Source organism: Colius striatus, chromosome Z (genome assembly GCF_028858725.1).
Source record: "Colius striatus isolate bColStr4 chromosome Z, bColStr4.1.hap1, whole genome shotgun sequence".
NCBI classification, from domain to species: domain Eukaryota; kingdom Metazoa; phylum Chordata; class Aves; order Coliiformes; family Coliidae; genus Colius; species Colius striatus.
This window is the reverse complement of record NC_084790.1, coordinates 5,494,581-5,516,291: the sequence shown is the minus strand read 5'-3', so window position 1 is coordinate 5,516,291 and position 21,711 is coordinate 5,494,581. Positions and strand designations below refer to the sequence as shown.

The 21,711-nt window shown below is 56.2% G+C and overlaps 2 protein-coding genes across 5 annotated transcripts; one reads left to right on the top strand and one right to left on the bottom strand.

Annotated features, from left to right (window-relative positions):
* The first annotated feature begins 7,699 nt into the window (after nucleotides 1-7,699).
* On the top strand, nucleotides 7,700-15,321 carry PHOSPHO1 (phosphoethanolamine/phosphocholine phosphatase 1). 4 transcript variants are annotated; one of them, XM_062017150.1, is made up of 4 exons: nucleotides 7,700-7,831; nucleotides 12,148-12,228; nucleotides 12,326-12,396; nucleotides 13,112-15,321. In XM_062017150.1, exon 4 carries the CDS (start codon nucleotides 13,121-13,123, stop codon nucleotides 13,871-13,873), a length of 753 nt encoding a protein of 250 aa, XP_061873134.1. In that variant the 5' UTR covers nucleotides 7,700-7,831; nucleotides 12,148-12,228; nucleotides 12,326-12,396; nucleotides 13,112-13,120; the 3' UTR covers nucleotides 13,874-15,321. The 4 variants fall into 4 exon arrangements, with proteins under 4 accessions (XP_061873134.1, XP_061873133.1, XP_061873132.1 ...); XM_062017149.1 differs by lacking the exon at nucleotides 12,326-12,396 and adding an exon at nucleotides 8,514-8,746 and having other exon boundaries at nucleotides 12,148-12,265; XM_062017148.1 differs by lacking the exon at nucleotides 12,326-12,396 and having other exon boundaries at nucleotides 12,148-12,265.
* ABI3 (ABI family member 3) lies at nucleotides 13,939-21,320 on the bottom strand. The gene is made up of 8 exons (XM_062017145.1): nucleotides 20,557-21,320; nucleotides 19,353-19,520; nucleotides 18,349-18,525; nucleotides 17,257-17,339; nucleotides 17,019-17,114; nucleotides 16,488-16,639; nucleotides 16,256-16,375; nucleotides 13,939-16,056 (listed from the first exon to the last, which is right to left on the bottom strand). Exons 1-8 carry the CDS (start codon nucleotides 20,671-20,673, stop codon nucleotides 15,896-15,898), a joined length of 1,074 nt encoding a protein of 357 aa, XP_061873129.1. The 5' UTR covers nucleotides 20,674-21,320; the 3' UTR covers nucleotides 13,939-15,895.
* Between the last annotated feature and the right edge of the window lie 391 nt (nucleotides 21,321-21,711).

Genomic DNA, 21,711 nt, shown 5'->3' with positions numbered 1-21,711 from the left:
ACCCTTTATCCGACTAGCGTGTGTCCAACTTCTTTCCGCGGTGCGGACTGCGGTATCTGTGGTAAGTAAAACAAGGAACGGTCCCTCCCAGCGAGGGGTTAATGATGATTCCTTCCATGTCTTTATGAGTACCTGATCTCCTGGTTTAATACTATGTATTGCTATATCTAAAGGTAGTCTCTGAACTGCCAGGCCTCGCTTTAACAGTTCTTGCCTCCTTTTCATGAGCTCTATAAGGTATTCTTGCAACATCTTTTCTTCCACTTTAGGATGTTCTATTGGTTTTTCCAAATCATAGGGCACTCCGTATAACATTTCAAAGGAGGAAAGTCCTGTATCAGCCCTCGGTTGTGTCCTTATGTTCAAGAGGGCTAGGGGGAGACACTTCACCCAACTCATTTTGGTCTCTATCATTAATTTGGTTAGGTGCTTTTTAATTTCCCCGTTCATCCTTTCAACTTTCCCTGAGCTTTGGGGGTGCCAAGGAGTATGATACTCCCATTTAGTTCCCAGAGCTTCTAATGTTTCTTGAATTATTTTGGAAGTAAAATGAGGCCCTCTGTCCGAATCGATAGCTGACATGACTCCATATCTAGGTATGATATGTTCTAATAATATTTTTACTACCGTCCTTGCAGTGGCCCGAGCTACCGGGAAGGCCTCTACAAAGTGAGTTAGATGATCTACAAAAACTAGGAGATACTTGTATCTGCCTACCTTCGGTAACTCCATAAAGTCTACCTGAATCCTTTCGAATGGCTTCTTGGCTAGTTGCCTCCCCCCAGGGACTCTTTCCCTAAGGTGCTGTTTATTTATCCTTTGACATGTTAAACATTCTCCAACAATTCTTTTTGCTAGATCATACACCCCCAGGGTCATATATTTATTGGCAAATTGATCTACTAGAGCCTGCACTCCCCAATGAGTTTGCCTATGAAACTCTCTCAAAACTCGGCAAGCTTCTCCTTTCGGGAGCATTTCTCTCTCATCAGGTAACCACCACTTTCCTTCTCGTTCAACTACTCCCATTTGCTCCAATTTTCCTTTTTCCTGATTTGTGAATTTCATAGCATACTTAGTTTGTACAGGATCTTGTTCAATTGCTTTTATCAGTAACGCAGCTTTCTTAGCTTCCTCGTCTGCTAAACTGTTCCCTCTTATTTGTGTGGAGGTTGCCTTTCGATGGCCCTTTACATAAACTACCGCAATTTGTTTGGGCCCTCTTAATGCCTCCAAAGTTTGCTTTATTAAGGTCTCATGTATTAATCCCTTACCTTGAGAATTCATTAGGCCCCTCTCTTCCCAATTTTTTCCGAAGGTGTGAACTACCCCAAATGCATGTTTAGAATCCGTAAATATTGTTCCTCTCTTATCTTTTAACAACTGTAATGCCCTCAATACTGCGAATAGTTCGCAGGCTTGTGCCGACCAACTTATATTAAGGGGGCCTGATTCTTTAATTGTCCAACTGCTCCCATCTATTATAGCGTATCCTGACTTCCTTTTCCCATTCACTATCCGAGAGGATCCATCTACGAACAATTTCTCTCCACATAACAACTCCTCTTCCTCTAAATCTTCCCTTATCTTGGTTTGATGTTCTATTACCCTGATACAATCATGGGAAAGAGATTTGCTCGGTTCTCCATTCAAAAATTGAGCTGGATTTTGCAAATTAGTTGTTTCAAGCTCTAACTTGGGAGAGTGCAATAAGATCCCTTCATATTTCAGTAACCTGGCATCCGTAATCCATTTATCAGCTTTCTGCTGTAATACCCCTCGTATATTATGGTGGGTGTATACCTTTAATTCTCCTCCCATCGTTATTTTCCCAGCTTCTTCGACTAAGAGGGCAGTAGCAACTATGGCCTGTAAACAAGTAGGCCAACCACGACTAACTGGATCTAATAACTTGGAATAATACCCCACGGGTTTCTTGTTACCTGCCCATTCCTATGTTAGGACCCCGAAGGCCGTTCCACCCTCCGTGTTAACAAATAGATAGAAAGGCCTCCAGGTATCCACCAGACTCAATACTGGGGCATTTACTAAATCAGTTTTTAAATTCTCTAATTGCTCGTCATCCTCTGTATTCCATTTCATCAGACCTTCCCCCACTAGCTTCTGATATAAGAACTTAACCTTGTTGCTGTAATTTTCAATCCATTGTCTACAGTAGCCCAAAAGACCTAAAAGTTGTCGCACTTGCGTTTTATTCTTGGGAGGCTGGAGGGACAGAATAGCGTTTACTCGCTCTGGATCTAGTCTCTTAGTCCCTTTACTCAGCCAGTGCCCTAGATGTTTTACTTCTTCCTCGGTAAATTGCAGTTTAGATTTTGATACCTTTAAACCTTTTAGACTCAAAAAATTCAATAACTTAATGCTGGTACTTTGCACACTATCTTGGTCTTTCCCTGCTATTAATAGGTCATCTACATATTGTACCACAATTACTCCAGGTTCCGGTTCAAAATCCTCCAGGACTTGTTCCAGAGCCTGTCCAAAGAGGGTTGGTGATTCAGTAAATCCCTGTGGAAGAACCGTCCATCTAAGTTGTTGTTTCCGATGGGTATCAGGGTTCTGCCACTCAAAGGCAAAATAGTCACGACACTCCTCCCTCAATGGACAGGCCCAGAAGGCATCCTTTAGGTCAATTACACTATACCAGGATAATTCTGGGGACAACTGGCTCATCAGGTTATAAGGGTTAGCCACTACTGGGAACCTAGTTACCGTTCTTTTATTTACTTCACGGAGGTCTTGCACCAAACGATAGGACCCATCTGATTTCTTTACGGGCAATATGGGGGTATTATGGGGTGACATGCATGGTTCCAGCAGCCCCTGTTGTAATAAACGATCAATTACAGGTTGAAGCCCGTGTCTCCCATCCTGTGATATAGGGTATTGTTTAACACGTATCGGTAGCTCTGGATTCGTTATTGTCACTGTAATCAGTGGGATATCTAATTTTCCCACAGACACGGGAGTGTACCATACTTCAGGATTGATCTTAGCTTCGTCTTCGGTTGTTAAAGCGTATAGTTTCGCTTTCAATTCTTGATCTTTTACCTCCAAGCTAATTCTTAATTCTACGATTAAATCCCTTCCTAATAAGTTATATTTGGCTTCAGGTACTAGTAAAAAGGACCCTTCCCCTATCCTGGATGGGGATTCTATTTTTACTCTTTTAATTACGGGTACAAAAAAGGGTTCTCCTTTTGCTCCTATTACTTGTATTTTCTCCGAGGAGGGGGTGCATCCCCGGGGCACAGTTTGGACAGTAGATCTTTCTGCCCCCGAATCCACCAGGAATTCCATTTCCTGACGCTGAGGACCTAACTTCAATTTTATCAAGGGCTCCGTTGTTTTAAAGGTCCCCAGCAAATGGAGCCCCTGACACCCCTATTCCACGTGATACCTCTTTTCATCCTGTATACGTTTCCTACAATTCTTACGCATATGTCCCTTCCTCTGGCAGTAAAAACATTCTGTTTCTCTTGAATCCTTCGGTCCGACTTGGCTTCCCTGAGGTGGCCCGTTCCCACCTATGCGTGGTGGCCCTCCCTTCTGCGGAGCCGTCCTCCGTCCTTCTCGAACTGCCGCTACTAAAATTTTAGCTTGTCTCTTCTGGGTCTCTTCCTCCCTCCTCACATAAACCCTCTGCGCTTCCCTTAGCAACTCGCCCAACCCTTTCTCCTGCCAATCTTCCAACTTTTCTAACTTCTTTCTAATATCCGGCCATGACTTTGCCACAAACTGAGTTTTTAGAAGGGCTTGCCCGACCGGTGTCATAGGGTCTATCCCAGAGTAAAGCTGCAAGCTCTTTCTTAACCTTTCTAACCATTCTGTGGGAGTCTCATCTTTCTTTTGTTGTTCATTAAAGGCTTTATTTATGTTCTGCCCTCGAGGAACCGATTCCTTAATCCCCTGTACGACTATAGTGCGGAGATCTCCCATATGGCCCCTGTGTTCCGGGTTTTGATTATCCCAATTAGGGCACTGCTAGGGCCACTTAATGTCAGCACTGGGCCCCTGTTGGTGTTGCTGGTCCCAGACTCTCAGCCCAGCCCTTCGGATCATCTCCCGCTCTTCCGCGGTAAATAGTATCCCTAAAATAGCTTGCAGTTCATCCCAGGTATATAGGGTAGGTCCTAGAAACTGGTCTATCCTTTCCGAAACTCCTAAGGGATCCTCTAACAAACTCCCCATTTCCTTCTTAAACTCTCTTACATCCCCCGAGTTTAAAGGCACTGACACAAATCCCATCCCGGGTTGTGGGCCTCCCATCGCTATTTCTCTTAGTGGGTATAGCCCTGTTTTTGATGATGTTTGTAGCCCCATTTCTGATGTTATTTGCTGTCTAGCCCGACTCCTCGTGAGTCTTCGGGTCCCTCCAAATGTCCCCGAAGAATCGAGATCCTCCTCAGGGGCCGAAGGCACAGGGGGAGAGGAGGGTCTTGGATTTTCTACCAGCGGGGGATCATAGGGAGGGGGAGGGGGTGGAGGTTCCTCAGGGACCCTCTTCTTACGGCCAGATTTATTTTCACCTAAAGCGAAAATCCCAGCACGAGTAGCATAAGATAGCCAACAACGCGCATACTCGCTCTCCTCAGAATTAAAGGGCTCCTTATCATTTACGTAAAGGTTTAGAGCCTGACAAATCCAATTCTCATATGACCCAAAACTTGGCCAACACAAGTGATCTGGTCTAATCTGCTGGTTTCCCCAGACATACATGCAATAATAAACCATCTTTTCCCTACTTTTGTTTCTTGTGCAAGGCGCACCTTCCCAATTCCTGAGCATAAGGCCCAATGGGGAATCTTGGGGAATATCCAGTAACCTCTCCTTGGGTCCCTTCCCCATGAGATCAGAAGGCTTGCTCTTCTTCTGTCCCATCTTCTGGAGTGCCTTCTAACACACACACACACACGCACCCCTCGTTCGTGGCTCACGCCCTCGCGGGCAATGAGAACCGCATTACAAGAGAGTCCCGCCCTGCCTCACGGCAGGGTCCACACTCGCTTCGCTTCCCCAAGGGGGGCGTCTCACTCAAGCACACTCCAGGAAACCCACCCCAACCGAACGGAATCCTTACCCTCCCTGGGGTCTTCGTCCAGTTCTGAACGGAATCGCTTACCCTCCCTGGGGTCTTCATCCAGTTCTGAACGGAATCCTTACCCTCCCTGGGGTCTTCATCCAGTTCTGAACGGAATCCTTACCCTCCCTGGGGTCTTCATCCAGTTCTGAACGGAATCCTTACCCTCCCTGGGGTCTTCGTCCGGTTCTTCGTGCACAAAGTTTACGGGGTTCAATTCTTTGCCCAATTATCGAAAATTTAGGGTTTGGAATTCAAGGGCCTTGAGGAGTCCCCAACTCACCCCGGGATCGTCAAAAAAAAGACGAGGCACGCCGTCCCGATGTGCGAGGGTCCTCCGCCGAAGTCCGAGAATCCGAGTCATGGCACCAAATTGTTATAGAGGAATCAGCCTCTAAAGCTTTCTTAACCAAACAGAACTTTATTAAACCAATTGTAGCAAGCGATAAAAGGGCAAACAGCGCTGGGTGACCGGGGGAAGTCCAACAGTTCTGCCACGGCACACCGTGCAACTTTTCATATGTCCTTATATATGTTATCCCCCCCTTCATGGGCTGGGACACTCCGATGAATAGGTCTCTGGTTGGTCAGTCGACAGTGTCCACGCACCGTCCTTGCTCACCTACCAGCTCCAGATGGGTGAAAAATGTTGCTGGGTGTTCCTGCCTTTGAAGTTTCGCTATTTTGTTGTACCTTCCGAGCGCTGACCAGGTGTTGGCTTAACCACTTAACTACTATTACAAGGTTCCACAAAACATAATCAAACTTACACAAACACAGTCATTGCTCACAACAACATGCACAACACAACTGAATCCCACTCGATTTGCTCAACAATAACAATTTTGACCATCACCCATTACATGCACCGTGGCAAGCAGGTCTGACACAGGTGGCCAGGTTTATTTCATGCAGGCTACTGAACTCCTCATGTATTCTGCAGGATGGAAAGTTGGGGACGGCACAGCGAGCCAGTGGCTATGTGGGCATTGTGGACTTAAGGCTGGTTGTCTGTTGACACAGTCCATTTGGTGGTTGAAAAGCCAGGAGGCCAAACTTGAAGAGGAGCATGTCAGTGTGCCTGTGGCGTGGGGAGGCTGGGTGTTGTGAGAGGGTTTGCTGCTTGTTAAGCGCTGCCAGCAGCTGGGTCAGCCCCGTGCAGAAAGCACTGTCCTCACTTGCTCTCCGGGGTTCTTCACAGTGGAAAATCACTGGGATGTAGGCTCACCCTTGCCACACTCCTCCATCTGTAGTGTTTCTGGAACGATCTTTGTCCCACTGCCTGTCAGTGGGAAGGAGACAAAAGGCAGTGGAGAATTTGCCCTTTTGAGTTTCCCGCTTGCCTTGTACCCACAGACAAAGGGCTTGAACATGTCTCCTGTGTCAGGACAAGCTGGTGTAACTCCAAAGGGGCAACGTGAAAGGGGGGGAACAGCAGCCCTGACATTGTGCAGAGGAGCAAGGTGTCTGTGTCACAAAGTCAGAATGGCTCAAACTAAAGAGATGAGAAAGTATTTCTTTGCTAACCAAGGCTGGTTCTGAGGAGAGGCTGGTGCCAGCACTCTGGTGAGGTCGTTGTCCTTTAGCACCTGGGAGCAAGGAGTGCTGAGAGGAGGCTCAGAATGGCTGTGGAAATGCCCCAAGCTCTGCTCTGAGCTGGGGCTGGAGCTGGATTTTGTCAAAATGGAGAAACTGTAGAGCTTTGGGGTGTAGGACCTGAGCACTGGGGAAACGTGGCACTGCCCAGGGGTGGGCAGCCCTTGTCCAGGCCGCAGAGAGGGTGGAAAACCTTTTGAGTTTTGTGTTCTATTCTTAGATATTTTAAATTAAAAAGCAGGACAAACCCCAACCTCGGGTGCTCCCTCTAACTATGTGTTTCTACGGCTGTGCTGTTGCCGCCCCTCCCTGCCCACACTCTCTCTCTCCAGCCTTTCAGCAGCGGGCCAGGTTTGTTTTTTTTATCGCAGGCGTCTGCAGCACAAATTAGACCCTGCAAAACCCGAGATACCACGAACCTCCTCCCCCTCGGAGCCGAGGAGGGTATTTTGGGGTGTGGACGTGCCGTGCCAGCGCTGCCCGGCTGCTGTGGCTGGTCGGGCACCCTGCAATTCCCCGGCTCGGGGCAGAGCCAACACCTAAAATTAGCCTCGGCTGCCCGCTTCCACCCCCCCACCTCCCCCCCCGGCTGGGGGGCAGCAGCTCGGCTTGGGGTCCGGCGGGTGCCCGGTCAGCCTCCATTCCCCGGAGCGGGAGCGGCGGGGCTGGCACCGGCCGCTCCCCGTCACCCACCCCCTCTACACTGTCTCCAGGGCTGCTCCTCGGTGTTTTCACGCTTGTTGGCGATTTCGCAACCGCAGGGAGCAGAGCGGCGCCGGGGCCGGGCGGGCGGCAGGACCCTGCGGCCGCCGGAGGGGCGTGGCGGGGGGGGGGGGGGGGCGGGGCTCTGTCGGGTACCGCCCCCCGCGGCTACGCGGCTGCCATTGGCTGCGCGGGCGGTGACGTCACGGGCTGCGGCGGGGCCGCGCGCCGCCTGCTGTTGCGTCGCTTTAAAGGGGCCGCGCTCGCGGCAGCCCCGGCAGCGGCGCCGGCCCCGCCGCACCGGACCGCGCACCCGCCGCGCCGCCCTCCCGAGCCGCCGGTGCCTGGCCTCGCTCCCGGCCGAGACACCGGGCCGCCTGCGCACCCAGCGGCACCGGCGCGAACTGGGCGCTGCCGGGAGGTTCCGACCCGGTAAGGAGGCTCCGGGGGCTGAGCAGGCGTGAGTCTGCAGCAGGGTGACCGGTACCGGGAGGTGCCAACCCGGCAGAAGGCTCCGAGGGCCGGCGCAGCGGGTGTCGCCTCGGCTGGTGCCGGTACCGGGAGTGCCCGCTCGGCGGGAGTCTCCGCTGCTAGGGGCGGCCGGTGCCGGTACCGGGAGGTGCCGATCCGGTAGGACCTTGCGAGGACCCGGGCGGCCCTTGCTGACACGGCAAGGTCCACAACCCGGTTGGGCTCTCGGAGAACCGGTGCTGCTGGTGGTAATACCGGGAGATTCCGAGTGGGCAAGGAGTCTCGAAGCACGGACCGTGCATGAGTCAGCCCTGTTGCGGCTGTCACCGGTACCGGGGGCACCCGGGGGAGGGCGGCCGTGCGTGAGTCGGCAGCGGTCCCCGGGCAGCGGGCTGCGGCGAGCCGGAGCCGGAGTAGCAGCCGCTGCCAGTCGCGGCCCCACCGGCCGCAGCGAGCTGCCACCGGCGCCGCTGCCCCGGAGGGCGAGAGGCCGCGGGATGCGTGTGCCCAGCGGTGGGTCCAACATCGGCACCGCCACCCGGGATCCGGGATCTGCTTTTGGAATCCCAATCCGGCACCAACCGCCTGCCAACCGCAACCTTTTGGGGCCGAAACCACCTGTTTCGGTGTGGTTTTATTGCAGAGCAGAGCGCTCCGGCCCCAGACGGCTGCAGCAGGAGCCCTCGGCTGCGGGAACGCCGCGGCTTCCTGGCAGGCGGCAGGGAAAATAAACACCATAGAGAAAAAAGGACCGTCCCATAACCCGAGGTGACCGGAGGCGGGCGGAGAGGCTGAGCCCCAGCCCCGGGAAGGGTGAGCCCAACCCTGCTCACCTCTGCACGGGGGATTTCGGGTGAAGGAGGAGGACAAGAACGGGTGAGGTGGCTCCTGGGCGCAGGGAAGGTGCAGGGCTGGTTGTGACACCGCTCCGACCTCTGCTCCTCGGTGTTCAGTTATTATGCTTCTGCTTCGGGAGCTGTGTGCACAGCCAGGGATGGGAACGGGACAGGTTTTATTCCAGGAGTGGTTAAATCGTTTTATGATCCCAATGATGTGCCTGATGGTGCCACAGAGAAAGGGTTTCCTTTCCCTGACAGCAGGACTCTGTTCTCTCATTTTGCCTTTAATACTGCCCTGGGGGGGGTGGACAAATGAGTTTGCCAAAGGTCAGTGATTGGCTTTTGAGTTCAAATTAAAAGAAAAACAAACATGTTGTGCACACTAGAAACTTTTTTTTTGTAAGGTTAAAAATGTTAAAAATAGGCAAGAGCAGAGCGTGCTGAGCAATTCAAACCAGCCCAGAGACTTTGCCTGCAATTGGAAATGCCTCCGTGTCCTCTCGATTTTTGAGGCTCCCAGCTCTGAATTGGGTGCTGATCCCCGTCCGTGCTCGCTCGGGTGCGCGGGACCCGATCCCGCGGCGGAGCGGGGGGGCACGGCGCAGCTCCCCTCTGTGCAGCTCGTCCTGTGCCGAACCCAGTGCTGGATTAAGCCCCAAGTCCCAGGGCGGTACAGAGGGCTGCGGGGACACGCAGAGGAGAGGACTTGCAGAGATAAGAAGGGCAGGGAGTGTCGCTGGGCTGCAACCTCCAGGATCTCTGTGGGGTAGAAGGACCCCGGGGACAGCTGGAGCTGTTGTCAGAGGGCAAGAAAACATCCAGGTTTTGGGGATAAAGGCCAGCAGATCGCTGCTGTTATCAGGTCTCATCCTAAGTTCAGTTTGTGAAAGCTTTGACTCAATTAATGAACAAATATCTGTCTTATTTTCTGTTTCGACATTCAGGCTTTGCATAACGTCGGGGAGCGCGGCCGCTTTGCTTTTATTTTGGAGGGAGTCCCTTTCGCCGCGCTCCCTCCCTGAAGCGGGTGTGAGTCACCCAGGCGCAGAAATAGCTCCGCCGGGAGGGGTGACACGGTCCTGCGGGGATTTCGCTTCTCCCCACGCCGGATGGAGCCGGCTGCTCCATCCCACGCCAACAGCCGTGTGCCCACAGGCACCGCCGCCGGGTAATTTAGGGCCGGAAGATTTGCAAAGTTGGGCTGTTGTTTTTTCCCCATCTCTGCTCCCTTCCTCCACGGGACACTCAGGGTTTGAGGTGGCTCCTGCCAAACCCCACAGCTCAGCCTGTGTCTCTTTAGCTGGACAGGATGAGCACTGGTTTATTAAGAGTTCCTCCTAAGGGCGGTATCTCTGTTGTATGGGGAAGACAGCTCATGGGCAAAGGATGTAATTTGCCCAACAGCCCCCGGAGGCAGCAGTGAGAAGTCCCATCCTGGATTTCTATTCACTAAGTATGGCTGGCTTAGATTTTTAATTCTCCTTTGCACAAAAGCAATGCAGCACTGGGGACAGCCAGGCAGCTCTTGCAGAAGGTGGTAGGGATGCTCCAACCTCCTGCCCATAGACGGGGGCAGCAGTTGCCTGAGCTGACTTCATGTGGGTTTGTTTATCCTTTTCCTCAGAAATCCCATCAGATTTCCTCCCCCACCACCCACCTCTGGGCAGTTGCCATCAGGGCACTTGGCTCGGAGCCCTGGGCTGGGGGAGGCTGTGTGGAGCCGTGCTGGTGATACTGGGGACACTGGGGCAAGGAGCCTGGTAGAGCTAATTTTGTTTTCCAGCTCTTGGGAGAGGTTGGAGTTATCGCTGCTGGGGCTGTTGTGCCCTCTGTGCTTCAGGGAGAGCAAAGTGATGCCGGGGAGGTGAGGAGAGGAGGCAAGAGCTGCAGGGAGTTCCTGTGAGAGTAAATCAATGTGGTGCCTGATACTGCTTCTGACTTTGCTCTGGTCAACTCTCAGAGGAGGCAGAGCTAAAATTAGCCAGAAGAGACCATTCCTCAGCTCATGGTTCATTTCTGTATGTGTAACAAAATGTTAATTCAGGAGAGGTGTCAAGATGGAAGCTGTTTGGGGACCCTTGTCTGAAAAGCACCAAAGGGATTGTAGATTCCATGGAGGTTGCTCTTCAGGTCTGTGATCTCATCTACCCGAAATCCATGTGTGCTGTCAGCCCTTCCTGCTTTGCAAAATGCAAAAACCTTGAACCCAGAAGAGCTCTTTTGTGGTGGATTACCTCCTTGTATCCCCTACAGCTGCCTGTAACAGTGTCCATAGAGTTAACCAGCTCTTCCAAGGCTCCTTCCCTGTGCTGCTGCTTGAAGGCTTAGACCCAAATTCTTTCCTGACCGCTGGCAGCTCTTTTAGAACATAGTGACAAAAATTACAGCTACTCTTTCATGTTTAAACTTGGTTGGTTTTTTTTCCTGTTCCTCGTGGTTTGGACCTGAAAATCCTGGTGGCTAATCCCACCCACAGACTGCCTGGGGCATTATTTTGGCTTCAAGTGATGTCTATAAATAAACATCAGCTTTTTTTATGGGTGCTTCTACAAAGAAGTAAGTGGCGTTTGGTCGGAAGGTTCCACAAACAGTTGCTTTGTAGAGGATCTCAACCCAGGGCTGAATTTTGTGTGCCCACTCCCTTTTGCACTGTGCCACCTTGGTTGTGGTTTGTTATTTTAGCAGAGTCATGAATGGCGTTTGTGCCCAAAATAGATTAATGCCGGGCTTCAAACCAGACAAATCCCCCAACAAATCACCTTCAGCTGAAAAATTCTTCCATACTGATGACAACAACAACAAAAAAAGTCATTGAAATTCTCCTAGCCCCAGCTAAGCCAAGCTCCTGGTGCCCAGTTAAAATTGCCCATGTCTGGGTGTGTGATTCCTCCCACTGAACATCCAGCTGAGTTTCCAGACAGGTTTGGCTACGAGGCTGGTTTTTGGTGGTGTCTCATCACTCTGGTTTAAGTGCTGGGGACCACGCGAGGTTGGCAAAATTCAGGAGACGTAGCCTGGGCGCTGCCTTTTCTCCAGGGAAGCAGACTGGCACGTCCTCCCCACACCGCCTGGGCACCATGTTCATTCCAGAGCAATTAGTCCGTTAAAAGAAACGCCCCAAACTAATCAGACTGGAAGAAAATCGGGGCAATTTTGGCATGTGTTGCCTGGGCTTTATTGCTGAGCCATTCTGCTGGCTGCTTTCCCATGTGGCAAAGCGTGGGCACTCAGGAAGGAATTAAGAGGGATCAGAAGCATTAAAGGGGTTCTGCCCCGTTCCCCAGAGACTCCTTTAATTCCTCCATTCCTGGTACGAAAGGTCCTGAGCTTGGGAGCTGGCTGCAGGACATAGAGCCCAGCTGTGCACTGACACACGGTGCTGTGTTGGGGGAAAGCTCAAGTCATTAACCAAACCTCCCCCTTCTTTGTGGTTTGCAGCCAGGAGAGCATCCCGGTAAGCCCGAAGCGCTGCCTTCAGCAACACGCTGCCCTGCAGAGTGATGGTCTTAAAATGAAAAGGTGCTGTGAGGGCGTCGGGCTGCCATGCCTGTTTAAGGTCAGTGCCATTCTCACCCGTCCTGTCCTCTCTGAACCAGGCTGTCCCCTCTCTTCTCAGGGGCTGGGAGCAGGAATCAGGCCCCCGTTCTGCAAACCTCTGGCCGCAGGCTGCACAGGAGCAGCCGGGAGGTGAGCGGGTGCTGCTGGGGCCATGGTGGCTTTAGCCGAGGGGCATGGGTGGGCACAAGGAGGCTGGGCTGGGGCTCCCTGGCTTGGCACTGTGTCTGCAAAGCAGGTTTGCTCTGGGTTTAGAGCAAGGCACAAGGTGGCTCTGACTTATCCTGACCTTCCTGGGAACCTGCAATACCTGCAGAGCTCAACGCAGGGGGGAAAGTGCAGCTGGGTGCTGGGGCCAAAAACAACCTGCAGAATGTCTTCCTCTGTGGAGAAGAGACAGACTTGAGGCAGCAAGAGCAATCTGCAGGGACACAAACCCCTTGTCAGAGGTGGGACAGCAGCCAGTTGGGGAGTAAACCCCTCACCCCAGGACCCTCTCTGCACAAAACACCCTGAGGTGCAGTCTGTCCCCACATCCCTTGGGAGGGGATGTGCAGTCACTCGGCCCAGTGACCACTTTGACTGCAGGAGCTGGATTAGCAGTGACAAAATTATCTCTTTATAGGCAGGATAAACGCCTTAGGGACGGGGCTATGTCAGGAGGAGATTAGCCCCCCCCCATGCACCACCCACCCTACTCTGAGCTCAGCTGGGCTACTAAGCTGCCAAGGAGCATTGCTCTGCAGGGCTGGCAGCTTCTCGCTGCTGTGGCAGCCACCATCTCTGTGCCAGGGCTGAAGTAAGGTGCCTTGAGCTAATGGCTGGGCCTTATCCTTCCCCCTCTCAGGGTGTTGGCATGGCCAGCCCCCGGCCTCCCAGATACCTCCTCATCTTCGATTTTGACGAGACCATCATCAACGAGAACAGCGATGACTCCATCGTGCGTGCGGCGCCGGGGCAGGCGCTCCCGGAGCACATCCGACAGACCTTCCGCGACGGCTTCTACAACGAGTACATGCAGCGTGTCCTGGCCTACATGGGGGACCAGGGCGTCAAGATGGGCGACTTCAAGACTGTGTACGAGAACATCCCCCTGTCCCCCGGCATGCTGGATCTCTTCCAGTTCCTCTCCAAGAACCACGAGCTCTTCGAGATCATCCTCATCTCCGATGCCAACATGTTCGGCATCGAATGCAAACTGAGGGCGGCCGGTTTCTACTCTCTCTTCCGCAAGATCTTCAGCAACCCGTCGGGCTTTGACAAGAGGGGATACTTCACCTTGGGGCCCTACCACAGCCACAAGTGCCTTGACTGCCCGGCCAACATGTGCAAACGCAAAATCCTCACGGAGTACCTGGCGGAGAGAGCCCAGGAGGAGGTGGAGTTTGAGAGGGTCTTCTACGTGGGGGATGGTGCCAATGACTTCTGCCCTTCTGTGAGTTTGACTTCAGCTGACGTGGCTTTCCCACGGAAGGGTTACCCCATGCACCGCATGACCCAAGAGATGGAGAAGAAGCAGCCTGGAGCCTTACAGGCCACTGTTGTTCCCTGGGAGTCGGCCACAGAGGTTGCCCGTTATCTCCAGGAGCTCCTCAAGAAGAAATGTTGAGGGAGCCTTGCAAGAGACTTGCTTACTACAAGCAGCTGAGAAAGGAGAAGCTGGGGGAGGGGTCACGTCCTGTATCCCCTGCTCCTCGGCACTGCTCACTCAGCCCCACTTCTGGGATGCTTTCCTGCCTTTCCTCTCCGAGCTCCTTCCTCCCCAAGTGATTAAAGCACTTTCTCTAGGTTCCCCCCTTCTCCCTCCCTCACCATGTCGAGATGAAGCCTTCTCTATGCAGCTCAGACATCTACTCCAGCATGAGTGTTTACCAACACTAATGGTGATTTTGTTTCTTTTTTTTCTATGTATTGATTGGGGATTTTTTTCTTTCCTTTTTAACGTCACAAAATCAACTCCTCAAAGGCCAGAAGCCAGCTCCTGGCAGGCTGAGCCCTGCACATGCTTCCTCCTGCCTTCACCCTCCTCGTCTGCCCCACGCCAGGAGCTGCGTGCTGTTGCCTTGGGCCTTGATGCTCAGGGGCTCTTTGTCTCTTTCGGAGGCCCCTGGAAATTTGATGTGGGGAATTCATGCTGCCCAGGCTCCCCAGCTTGCTCTCTGCACCCCGCCTTGGCAGGGCAGGCCTGGCTCAGCTGCTGAGCCTCGTGCTGGAGGGAATCGTGCCCTGAGACTTTATTCTCCAAAAAACCATGGAACTGGAAACCTTTTGGGAAGGTGGTACCTTGGAAAAACAAAACAAAACAAAGCAAACACCCTCCTTTAGTCCCTCCCCACCCATTTGCCCAGCACCTGGGCATAGCAACCACCTCTCTCTGTGGGGAAGGAGGACCTGTTGTTGCCTTCCGCCTCCATCCTCTGCTGCTTCTTCAAGGGCAAAACATCCTCCATGTCCCTGTGCAGAGAGGTTCCTCCTTGGCCCGAGCCATTGCCACTCATCTCCTCCTGTTTGTTGGATCCTATCAACAGCCCCCCCCTGCTCAGGGGCCGATTTCCCTTCTGACCTGGTCAAGAGATGCCAAATCTCCCAGCAGGAGGTCTGGTGCTGTGGCACTTCTCCTGGCATCCAAAGGCCAACAACCCCCCCCCTGCCCCCTTGCCCACTGCAGTATTAATTGCCCCTTCTAATTGCACTCTGCAGGTGGGGGACAGACCTGCAGTATTGGCTGCTCTCTGGTGTTGGCATCTCCTGGATTTATCCACAGCCTTACCAGCCCCTGAGGCTGGCTCAGCCTCCTCCAAAGCATAGAAACCCTGACAGCAAACCTGAGCAGTAAGGAAATAACCAAAGCAGCCCTGACTTGTTCCTCCTCTGTTTAATTTCCCCCACTCCTGTGTTTTTCCTCCTCCAGACCCTGTTCAACTGTGTGGAACTTAAAGCCATGGAATTAAAAGAATACATATATATGTATATAGATAGATACCTATATATTGCAGATACAAACAACATCTGTATCCAGGACATAAACCTGGGTGTGAAACAGATCGCTGCATTGCACATAGATGTTGTTTCTCTTCCTTGGGCTGGGGAAGGGGGAGGACGGCGTTGGAGGAGGAGCAGGGCCAGGCTCCAAGCGATGCTCTGCAGGGGACCCCATGAGGACCCCATTGCTGCAGGACAAGGTGTTGGCTCATCCCTCCCTGTGTCTCAGGGGGGTGGGGACAGCAGGCAGGTTCTCAGGGGTGCTGCTCGTTGTCCCTCTGGGCATTTAGCCCCAGGTCCTGCACAGGGCCATGAGCATCGCTGGGGACAGGTCTCTGCATTCGCACCAGCTGAGAGAGCTGCAGTGGCCTGGTGCCAAACCTGCCCAAAGCCAAACCTGCCTGGCAGCGGCCAGTGCTGGCAACATTTCAAACAGAAAAGCAAGGATGGGAGTGAGGCTGAGCAAGGGGGTTCTCTGGGTGCTGGAGGCTGCTCTGGGTGCCCAGCTGTCTGCTCAAGGGCTGAGCTCTGCAAAGCCGACACACAAAGGCAAAGCGGAGCCCTGTCCGAGCAGGAGCAGAACACCAAGGGTGATCCTGGTCAGGGGCTATGGGGTGGAGTTATAGGGGGAACCATCTGCCCCCGGTGCTCAGAAGGGCTCCACATAATTCCCAGGGAAGAAACCTGCCTCCTTGCCCGTGACGCCCTCGCACCAGCCGTCCGAGTACCGCCGTGTGACATAGAGGAGTGTGCCGGGCTGGAAGGAGAGCTCATTGTCCTTCTGCCGCGTGTAGGGGTAGAGAGCCACCACTGCCAAAGGAAGGAGAGAGGGGACATGGAGCCCAGCAAGGCCACCCCCAGGGGCACAAATCACTGCTGGGAAGGGTAAGAGGGGGAGGCAAGCAGACCTGGGCATTGCCCACCACTCAGCCAGTGCCATGGGGGTGGGCAAGGTCTCAACCAAAAGCATCACAGCAAAGAGCTCAGGGGCTCTGGGGACCCACCATACCTCTCTCCAGGTAGCTCTCCGGGACCCAGCATGGATCCTCTGCACTGGGAGGTGGTGGCAGAGCCAAATCCCCAAAGTCGGGCAAAGCTGGTGGTGGTGGCGGCTCGAGGTCATCAGGGGCTGCAAACAAACCCCCACCAAAAATCAATGAGGGATGAAGGGCTGCGTGGCAGGGCAGAGGCCACAAGCAGCCCTTCCCACAATGGGCATCCCTGGACCACTGAGCACTCACCCAGGGGCGCAGGGGCCGGCACGGGGCCCGGCAGGGTCTCTGGCAGTGGCGGCGGCGGTGGGATGGTGAGCGCAGGTGAAGGCCCTGGCAGGGAGGGCAGCGGTGGTGGGGGGGGGATGCCTTCACTAGGGGCTGCCGGGGCTCCACTGGAGCTGGAATGGAAGGGGAGGGCAGGCTGGGAGGCTGGCTCTGCCCCCCAAGTCTTTGAACACAGACATTTTCCCCATGCTGAGACAGGGGGTGACATTTGTTGTGGTCACCATGAGCAGGATACCCCAGCAGCTGTGCGTGTGCCCCATACAAGCCCTTTGCCCACTCCGTGCCTCAGTTTCCCCATCGAGGACCTGGGATTTTGCTCTAGAAACAAGCACTGCTCAAGGCAGCAAATCTCCCACTCCCAAAATCCATATTTTACATCAAAGCCCCTTTGCAGCAGAACCCCAGCCCTCAAGCAGTGCTGTGACTGCGGCTGCTCCAGGCTGTCCAAAGCCCCCGGGCCCTGCCTCCCGACCCCATGGGCAGCGCCGGTACCTGACAGATACCAGCGAGGAGGTGGAGGAAGCCGCGGAGATCTTGCCCTCGGGAACCACGGGAGGCTGGACGGGCTCGGGGACGCGGGTGCTTCTCCTGAGGGCAGAGCAGCCGCTGAGCCCTTCCCTCTCGCCCCAGCCCGGCCGGCGGCCCGGCACGGGGATGGGGATGGGACTCCAGCGGCAGTAGCATCGGGTGAGCCCCCGACCCCGCACCATCCCCCCCCCCGCAGCCTCACCCCAGGGTGCCCGCAGCCTGCGCCGCCGACTTGATCCCCTTCCGAGCCAGGGTGCCGGTGCGGGACAGCTGCGTGCTGTGGTCCTGCGGGCACAGGTAGACACGCGATGGCAGACGCGGACACCCCCCCAAAACTCACGGCACCCCAGAGGGCTGTAACATCCCCCGCCCCCCCCCCCCACTCCGTGGGAAGCAGCACCCCGAGGCCTCCGCCCGGCTCCTCCCCCGACGTGAGCAGCGAGCGGAGGCGGCCGCCGGCGCCGTGGTGCGGTGCGGTGCGGTGTGGGGCGGTGCGGTGCGGTGCGGGGGCGGTGCGGTGCGGTGCGGTGCGGGGGCGGTGCGGTGCGGTGCGGGGGCGGTGCGGTGCGGTGTGGGGCGGGGCGGGGCGGTGCGGTGCGGGGGCGGTGCGGTGCGGTGCGGGGCGGTGCGGGGCGGTGCGGTGCGGGGGCGGTGCGGCGCGGTGCGGTGCGGTACGGTGCGGGGCGGGGCGGGGGCGGGGCGGTGCGGTGCGGGGCGGCGCGGTGCGGTGCGGGGGCGGTGCGGCGCGGTGCGGTGCGGGGGCGGTGCGGTGCGGGGCGGGGCGGGGGCGGTGCGGTGCGGTGCGGTGCGGGGCGGTGCGGGGCGGTGCGGTGCGGTGCGGGGCGGTGCGGGGCGGTGCGGTGCGGGGGCGGCCGGGACGCAGCCGCCGCCGTGGGAACCGCGGCCCCGCTGCTGCCGCTTCCCCGCCTCGCCGGACGCTCACGCCTGCGAGGCGAGGCTGCCAACCCCCCTTCGCCCCCCATCCCCCGCCCCGAGGGTGCCTTCCGCTGCGGGCGGTTTGGGTGCTGGGAAAGGCACAGCGGGGGTGAGAGCGTCGCGGCTCAGCACCGGCCCCGGCAGCCTTTGCTGAGCGTTGTGTGCCTCAGTTTCCCTTTGCTGTGTTGGGCCGTGTCCCTGCCTTCCCCTGGCTGGGACCACTGAGCCCTGGAGGGGCTTGAGGAGGAGTTTGAGCCAACCTGTCACCCATCAGCACAATGCTGGGGAAGTTGGGGACCACCAAAGCCCATCCAAGCACCCTCACCCCTGTGGGACAACCTCCAAACCCTGGGCTGACCTTTATTCCATGGCCAATGTCGTCCAGGACATTGAAGTTGAGGGGTTTCCTGTAGTAGGGCTCCAGGCAGGGTGGGCTGGGGGGGGACACGATCTTCTGGTAGGACGGGAACTTCTTGCTGACGGCCAATGTGCCGATCTCCCGGCGAGACACCTTCTCCTTGTGCATGTCAACCCTCTGTGCAGATGGCACTGTCTCACCCACTGTCCCAGGTTCTCTTCTCCTCCTGCTGCCCCAAGTCCCACAACCCTTCCCAGCCCTGTCTGCGTGCCTGGGGAGGGGTTGCAGGGAAAGGTCAGGATTGAACCCGAACCCCGTGACCCAGCCAAAGCCGTGGGGCAGATCCTGGTCTGCTCCATCACAGCGGGGTGAGTGATGCCTTTGATGCCACCACAGAGGATCTGGCCCTTCTAAAAGCAAGGAGTAGGGTAGTGGCAGTGGAATGCCTCAGCTTCAGCCACCCATAAGCTGTTTTTCGCAGCTTCCAGCATGACCACAGGGTCCTGTCTCCTCCTATGTCTGGAAAGGCTCCAGGCAGCTTCTAAGAGCCAGGAAGAGGGCGGGTGGCCATGGGACTCCGGTGTTCCTAAGCTCTGGGAGGACGAGGCCAGGCCCCAGCATGGGGAAAGTGTGGCAGCCAGGCTAACTAACACTCTGAGCCCCATCACTCCACTTTGGCTGTGAGATTTCCCAGGCAGTTCCCACAAGCCCTTCCTCTGGGATTTGCAAGTGCCCAGTCTGGAAGATTACCCCAGGGACTAGTTGCCCAGCCCCAAGTGGACTTGTCTCTGTACAATGTATTGGGTGACCCCCAAGGAGATGACCTTGCATTTTCACTGCAAGGTGATGCTATGGGGACAGAGGGGGCTGTCAGGCTCTTGAAGCTGCAGGGAATCAGGGTCTTCAACCCCTTCAAGCTGCTCTAATCCCCTTTCTGAGACCCCATCCCCTTCTCAAGTCCTAACCCCCACCACATGCTGGCACCGGTTGCAGGACGGTCCCACCTGGGCCACGCAGCTGAGATCAGCCTCCACCTTCCGCAGCTCAGCTGCCTGCAGGTCCAGCAGCCGCAGGAAGGCAGTGGCCAGGCTGCTGACCTGGTAGGTGACACTGGCAAGGGACTGTGTGCTCATTGCCATCGTCTCCTCCAGCGCCTTCCGCTTGTCGCTCGCCTGGAGGGGAAAACCCAGATGGTGGGACGAGCGCACGCTGCACGGCCGCTGCTGCCCTCCGTCCTCACACCGCGGTCACACGGTAGCAAAGATGCTTCCTTCTGCTTTCCAAATGCATCAGACTTCCTCTGGCCCCGCTGGCGGGACACACGGGCACCCGTCGGGCAGCGGTGCTCAGCTTGCCCGGCACCAGGGAGTCACCAAGTGCCCAGCTCAGCCTGGAGCCACCCCTGGGCACAGCTGGCTGTGCCACGGGCTGGCTACACGTGGGACAGCCGGCCGTGCCACCAGCTGCGGTGGGGACAGTATCGCAGTTCTCTGAACAGCTCAGCACATTTCCTCTTCAGCTTTGGGTGAAACCCCTTGGGAGCACCCTCGAGGTCTGGTGGGAGCCAGTGAGGCCACTGACATTGGCTCCACAAAGCAAGAAGGGACCCCTCCACCCAATACACCTTCCACAGCAAGCAGGGCCAGAACAAATCTTTTCCCTCCTGTTTCATCCCAAAAGCTCCTGCCCACCACTTTCTTCAGTGAGAGTCAGGCAGGGAGGAAGAGGACGAGAGATGCCAACAGTGACAGTTTCACTCTTGCTCTGTGTATGCAGGCACCTGTCTTGCCTCTGCCCTGCCAGGAGGCACCTCTGAAACCCTGTGAACAGCCAAGGTAGAGTTGATGTCTCTGGTCCCCTCCTGGGGCTTCTCCAGAAGCACCCGCCCTCCAGAGGAACCAAACCCCTGGAGGACTCTCCCTTCATGCCAAACCCACCCTGAGGGAGCGGGAAAAAAAGCCACTGTGGAGCAAGAGGGGAAAAAGAGATCCAAGAAGAAAATCCCAAAGAAGAGCAGGCAGTGCTGGGTGGGAAGCCAACGGGGATGCTTGGGCTCCATCTCCCAGGGCAGAGCCTTCATCATCACCCACCAGCCACCCCTCTGGGACTCCCATCTCCCCGGGGCTCCTGCTGTGCCCAGCATCACCCTCAGCCCCAAAGCCACGGCCCCGTCCCGCGATGCCCCTGGGCTGTCCTCGTGCCCCTCACCTGCAGGTAGTTGCTCTCACAGTAGTCAGCGACCCTGAGGAGGTTGCAGTGGTGGTCGCGCAGGACCTGCCGTCCCTCCGGGATGTGCTGCTGCTGCAGCTGCTGCAGCTCCGACATGCTGCCGGCAGCCTCCGCTCACACTTCCTCCCTGGCAGCCCCGCCACCGGGTTTTTGAAGCCCGTGGCGGTGGGTGCTGACGCAGGGCCCGCTGGTGCCGCAGTGTCCCCGTCCCCCCGAGGGACAGCCCGCGGGCCTGGGCTCACCACAGCCACCTTCACAGGCATTGAGGAGAGGTGGGGGGCCAGCGGGGACGGAGCTGGTGTGGCCCCAGCCCCACGAGGGATGTGCTGGAGTCAGCCCTGGCTCGGGCTGGTGGTCACCCTGCTGGGGCAGGGGATGAGAGTGGCGGTGACGGCAAAGGATGTGAGTCACGGAGGAACCGGTGGTGCGGGGTGGGGGTGAACGACCAAAAAGGTCCCAACACGCGTCTCTGCCACCCGCACTCACCCTCCATGAGCCCTTGCTGCCCTCCTGGGTGGTGTGGGGCTGAGCCTGGCTCGGACACGTCCAGGGAGGGCAATTCCCTTCCCTTCAGCCAGGCATTGAGACACAGCCAAGGGCGATGTTTCGACTGCCCAGTCCTCCTGCCGGGAAAGGCCCCGAGGGTCCTGCACACCCCATCAGCATCGCACCAGGCACCCGGCGCTCGGCTCAGGGCATAGCAGGACGTGATAAGTGCGCCCACGGCAGCGCCTGAGACAGCGTGTCCTTCTCATGCTTTGCTACCCGACGTTTCACATCCCCATGGGCGAGGTTCTGCCGAGGGCAGGAAATTCCCACTTCCCCGGTGCTTGGAAATCCCCCTCTGCCCTCCCCTCCTCCTCCTGCAGGTGCCTCCTTGTGGCCTCCCGCTCTGTCTTCAGCCCCAGCGACTCTGCACTGGCCAGACAGGCACAAAACCTACATCAGGGCTGGCCCCTCCTGAGCCCCTGGCCTCACCAGCACAAGGACAAGGGAAATGATGAATTTCCTCCAGCACCGGCCCAGCTCCTCACACCCTGAAGGATCGAGAGCTGCCCGAGCTGCTCCCAGCCCCTGCTGAGGCCCTGCTGGTGCTCACCCCGCCTCCCCTCCATCCCCCCCCAAACCCACGGG

What these genes read in the sequence shown, in the direction of transcription:
- PHOSPHO1 (XM_062017146.1), top strand. Translation starts at nt 9,819, where the DNA reads ATGGAGCCGGCTGCTCCATCCCACGCCAACAGCCGTGTGCCCACAGGC. An exon ending in CCCACAGGCACCGCCGCCGG is followed by an intron (nt 9,878 to 12,147) that starts GTAATTTAGGGC and finishes TGTGGTTTGCAG; the next exon opens with CCAGGAGAGCATCCCGGTAA. An exon ending in GGCTGCCATGCCTGTTTAAG is followed by an intron (nt 12,266 to 13,111) that starts GTCAGTGCCATT and finishes TCCCCCTCTCAG; the next exon opens with GGTGTTGGCATGGCCAGCCC.
- ABI3 (XM_062017145.1), bottom strand. Translation starts at nt 20,673, where the DNA reads ATGTCGGAGCTGCAGCAGCTGCAGCAGCAGCACATCCCGGAGGGACGG. An exon ending in ATCTCAGCTGCGTGGCCCAG is followed by an intron (nt 18,526 to 19,352) that starts GTGGGACCGTCC and finishes CCATCTGCACAG; the next exon opens with AGGGTTGACATGCACAAGGA. An exon ending in GGAGAGCTACCTGGAGAGAG is followed by an intron (nt 16,057 to 16,255) that starts GTATGGTGGGTC and finishes TTCCTTTGGCAG; the next exon opens with TGGTGGCTCTCTACCCCTAC.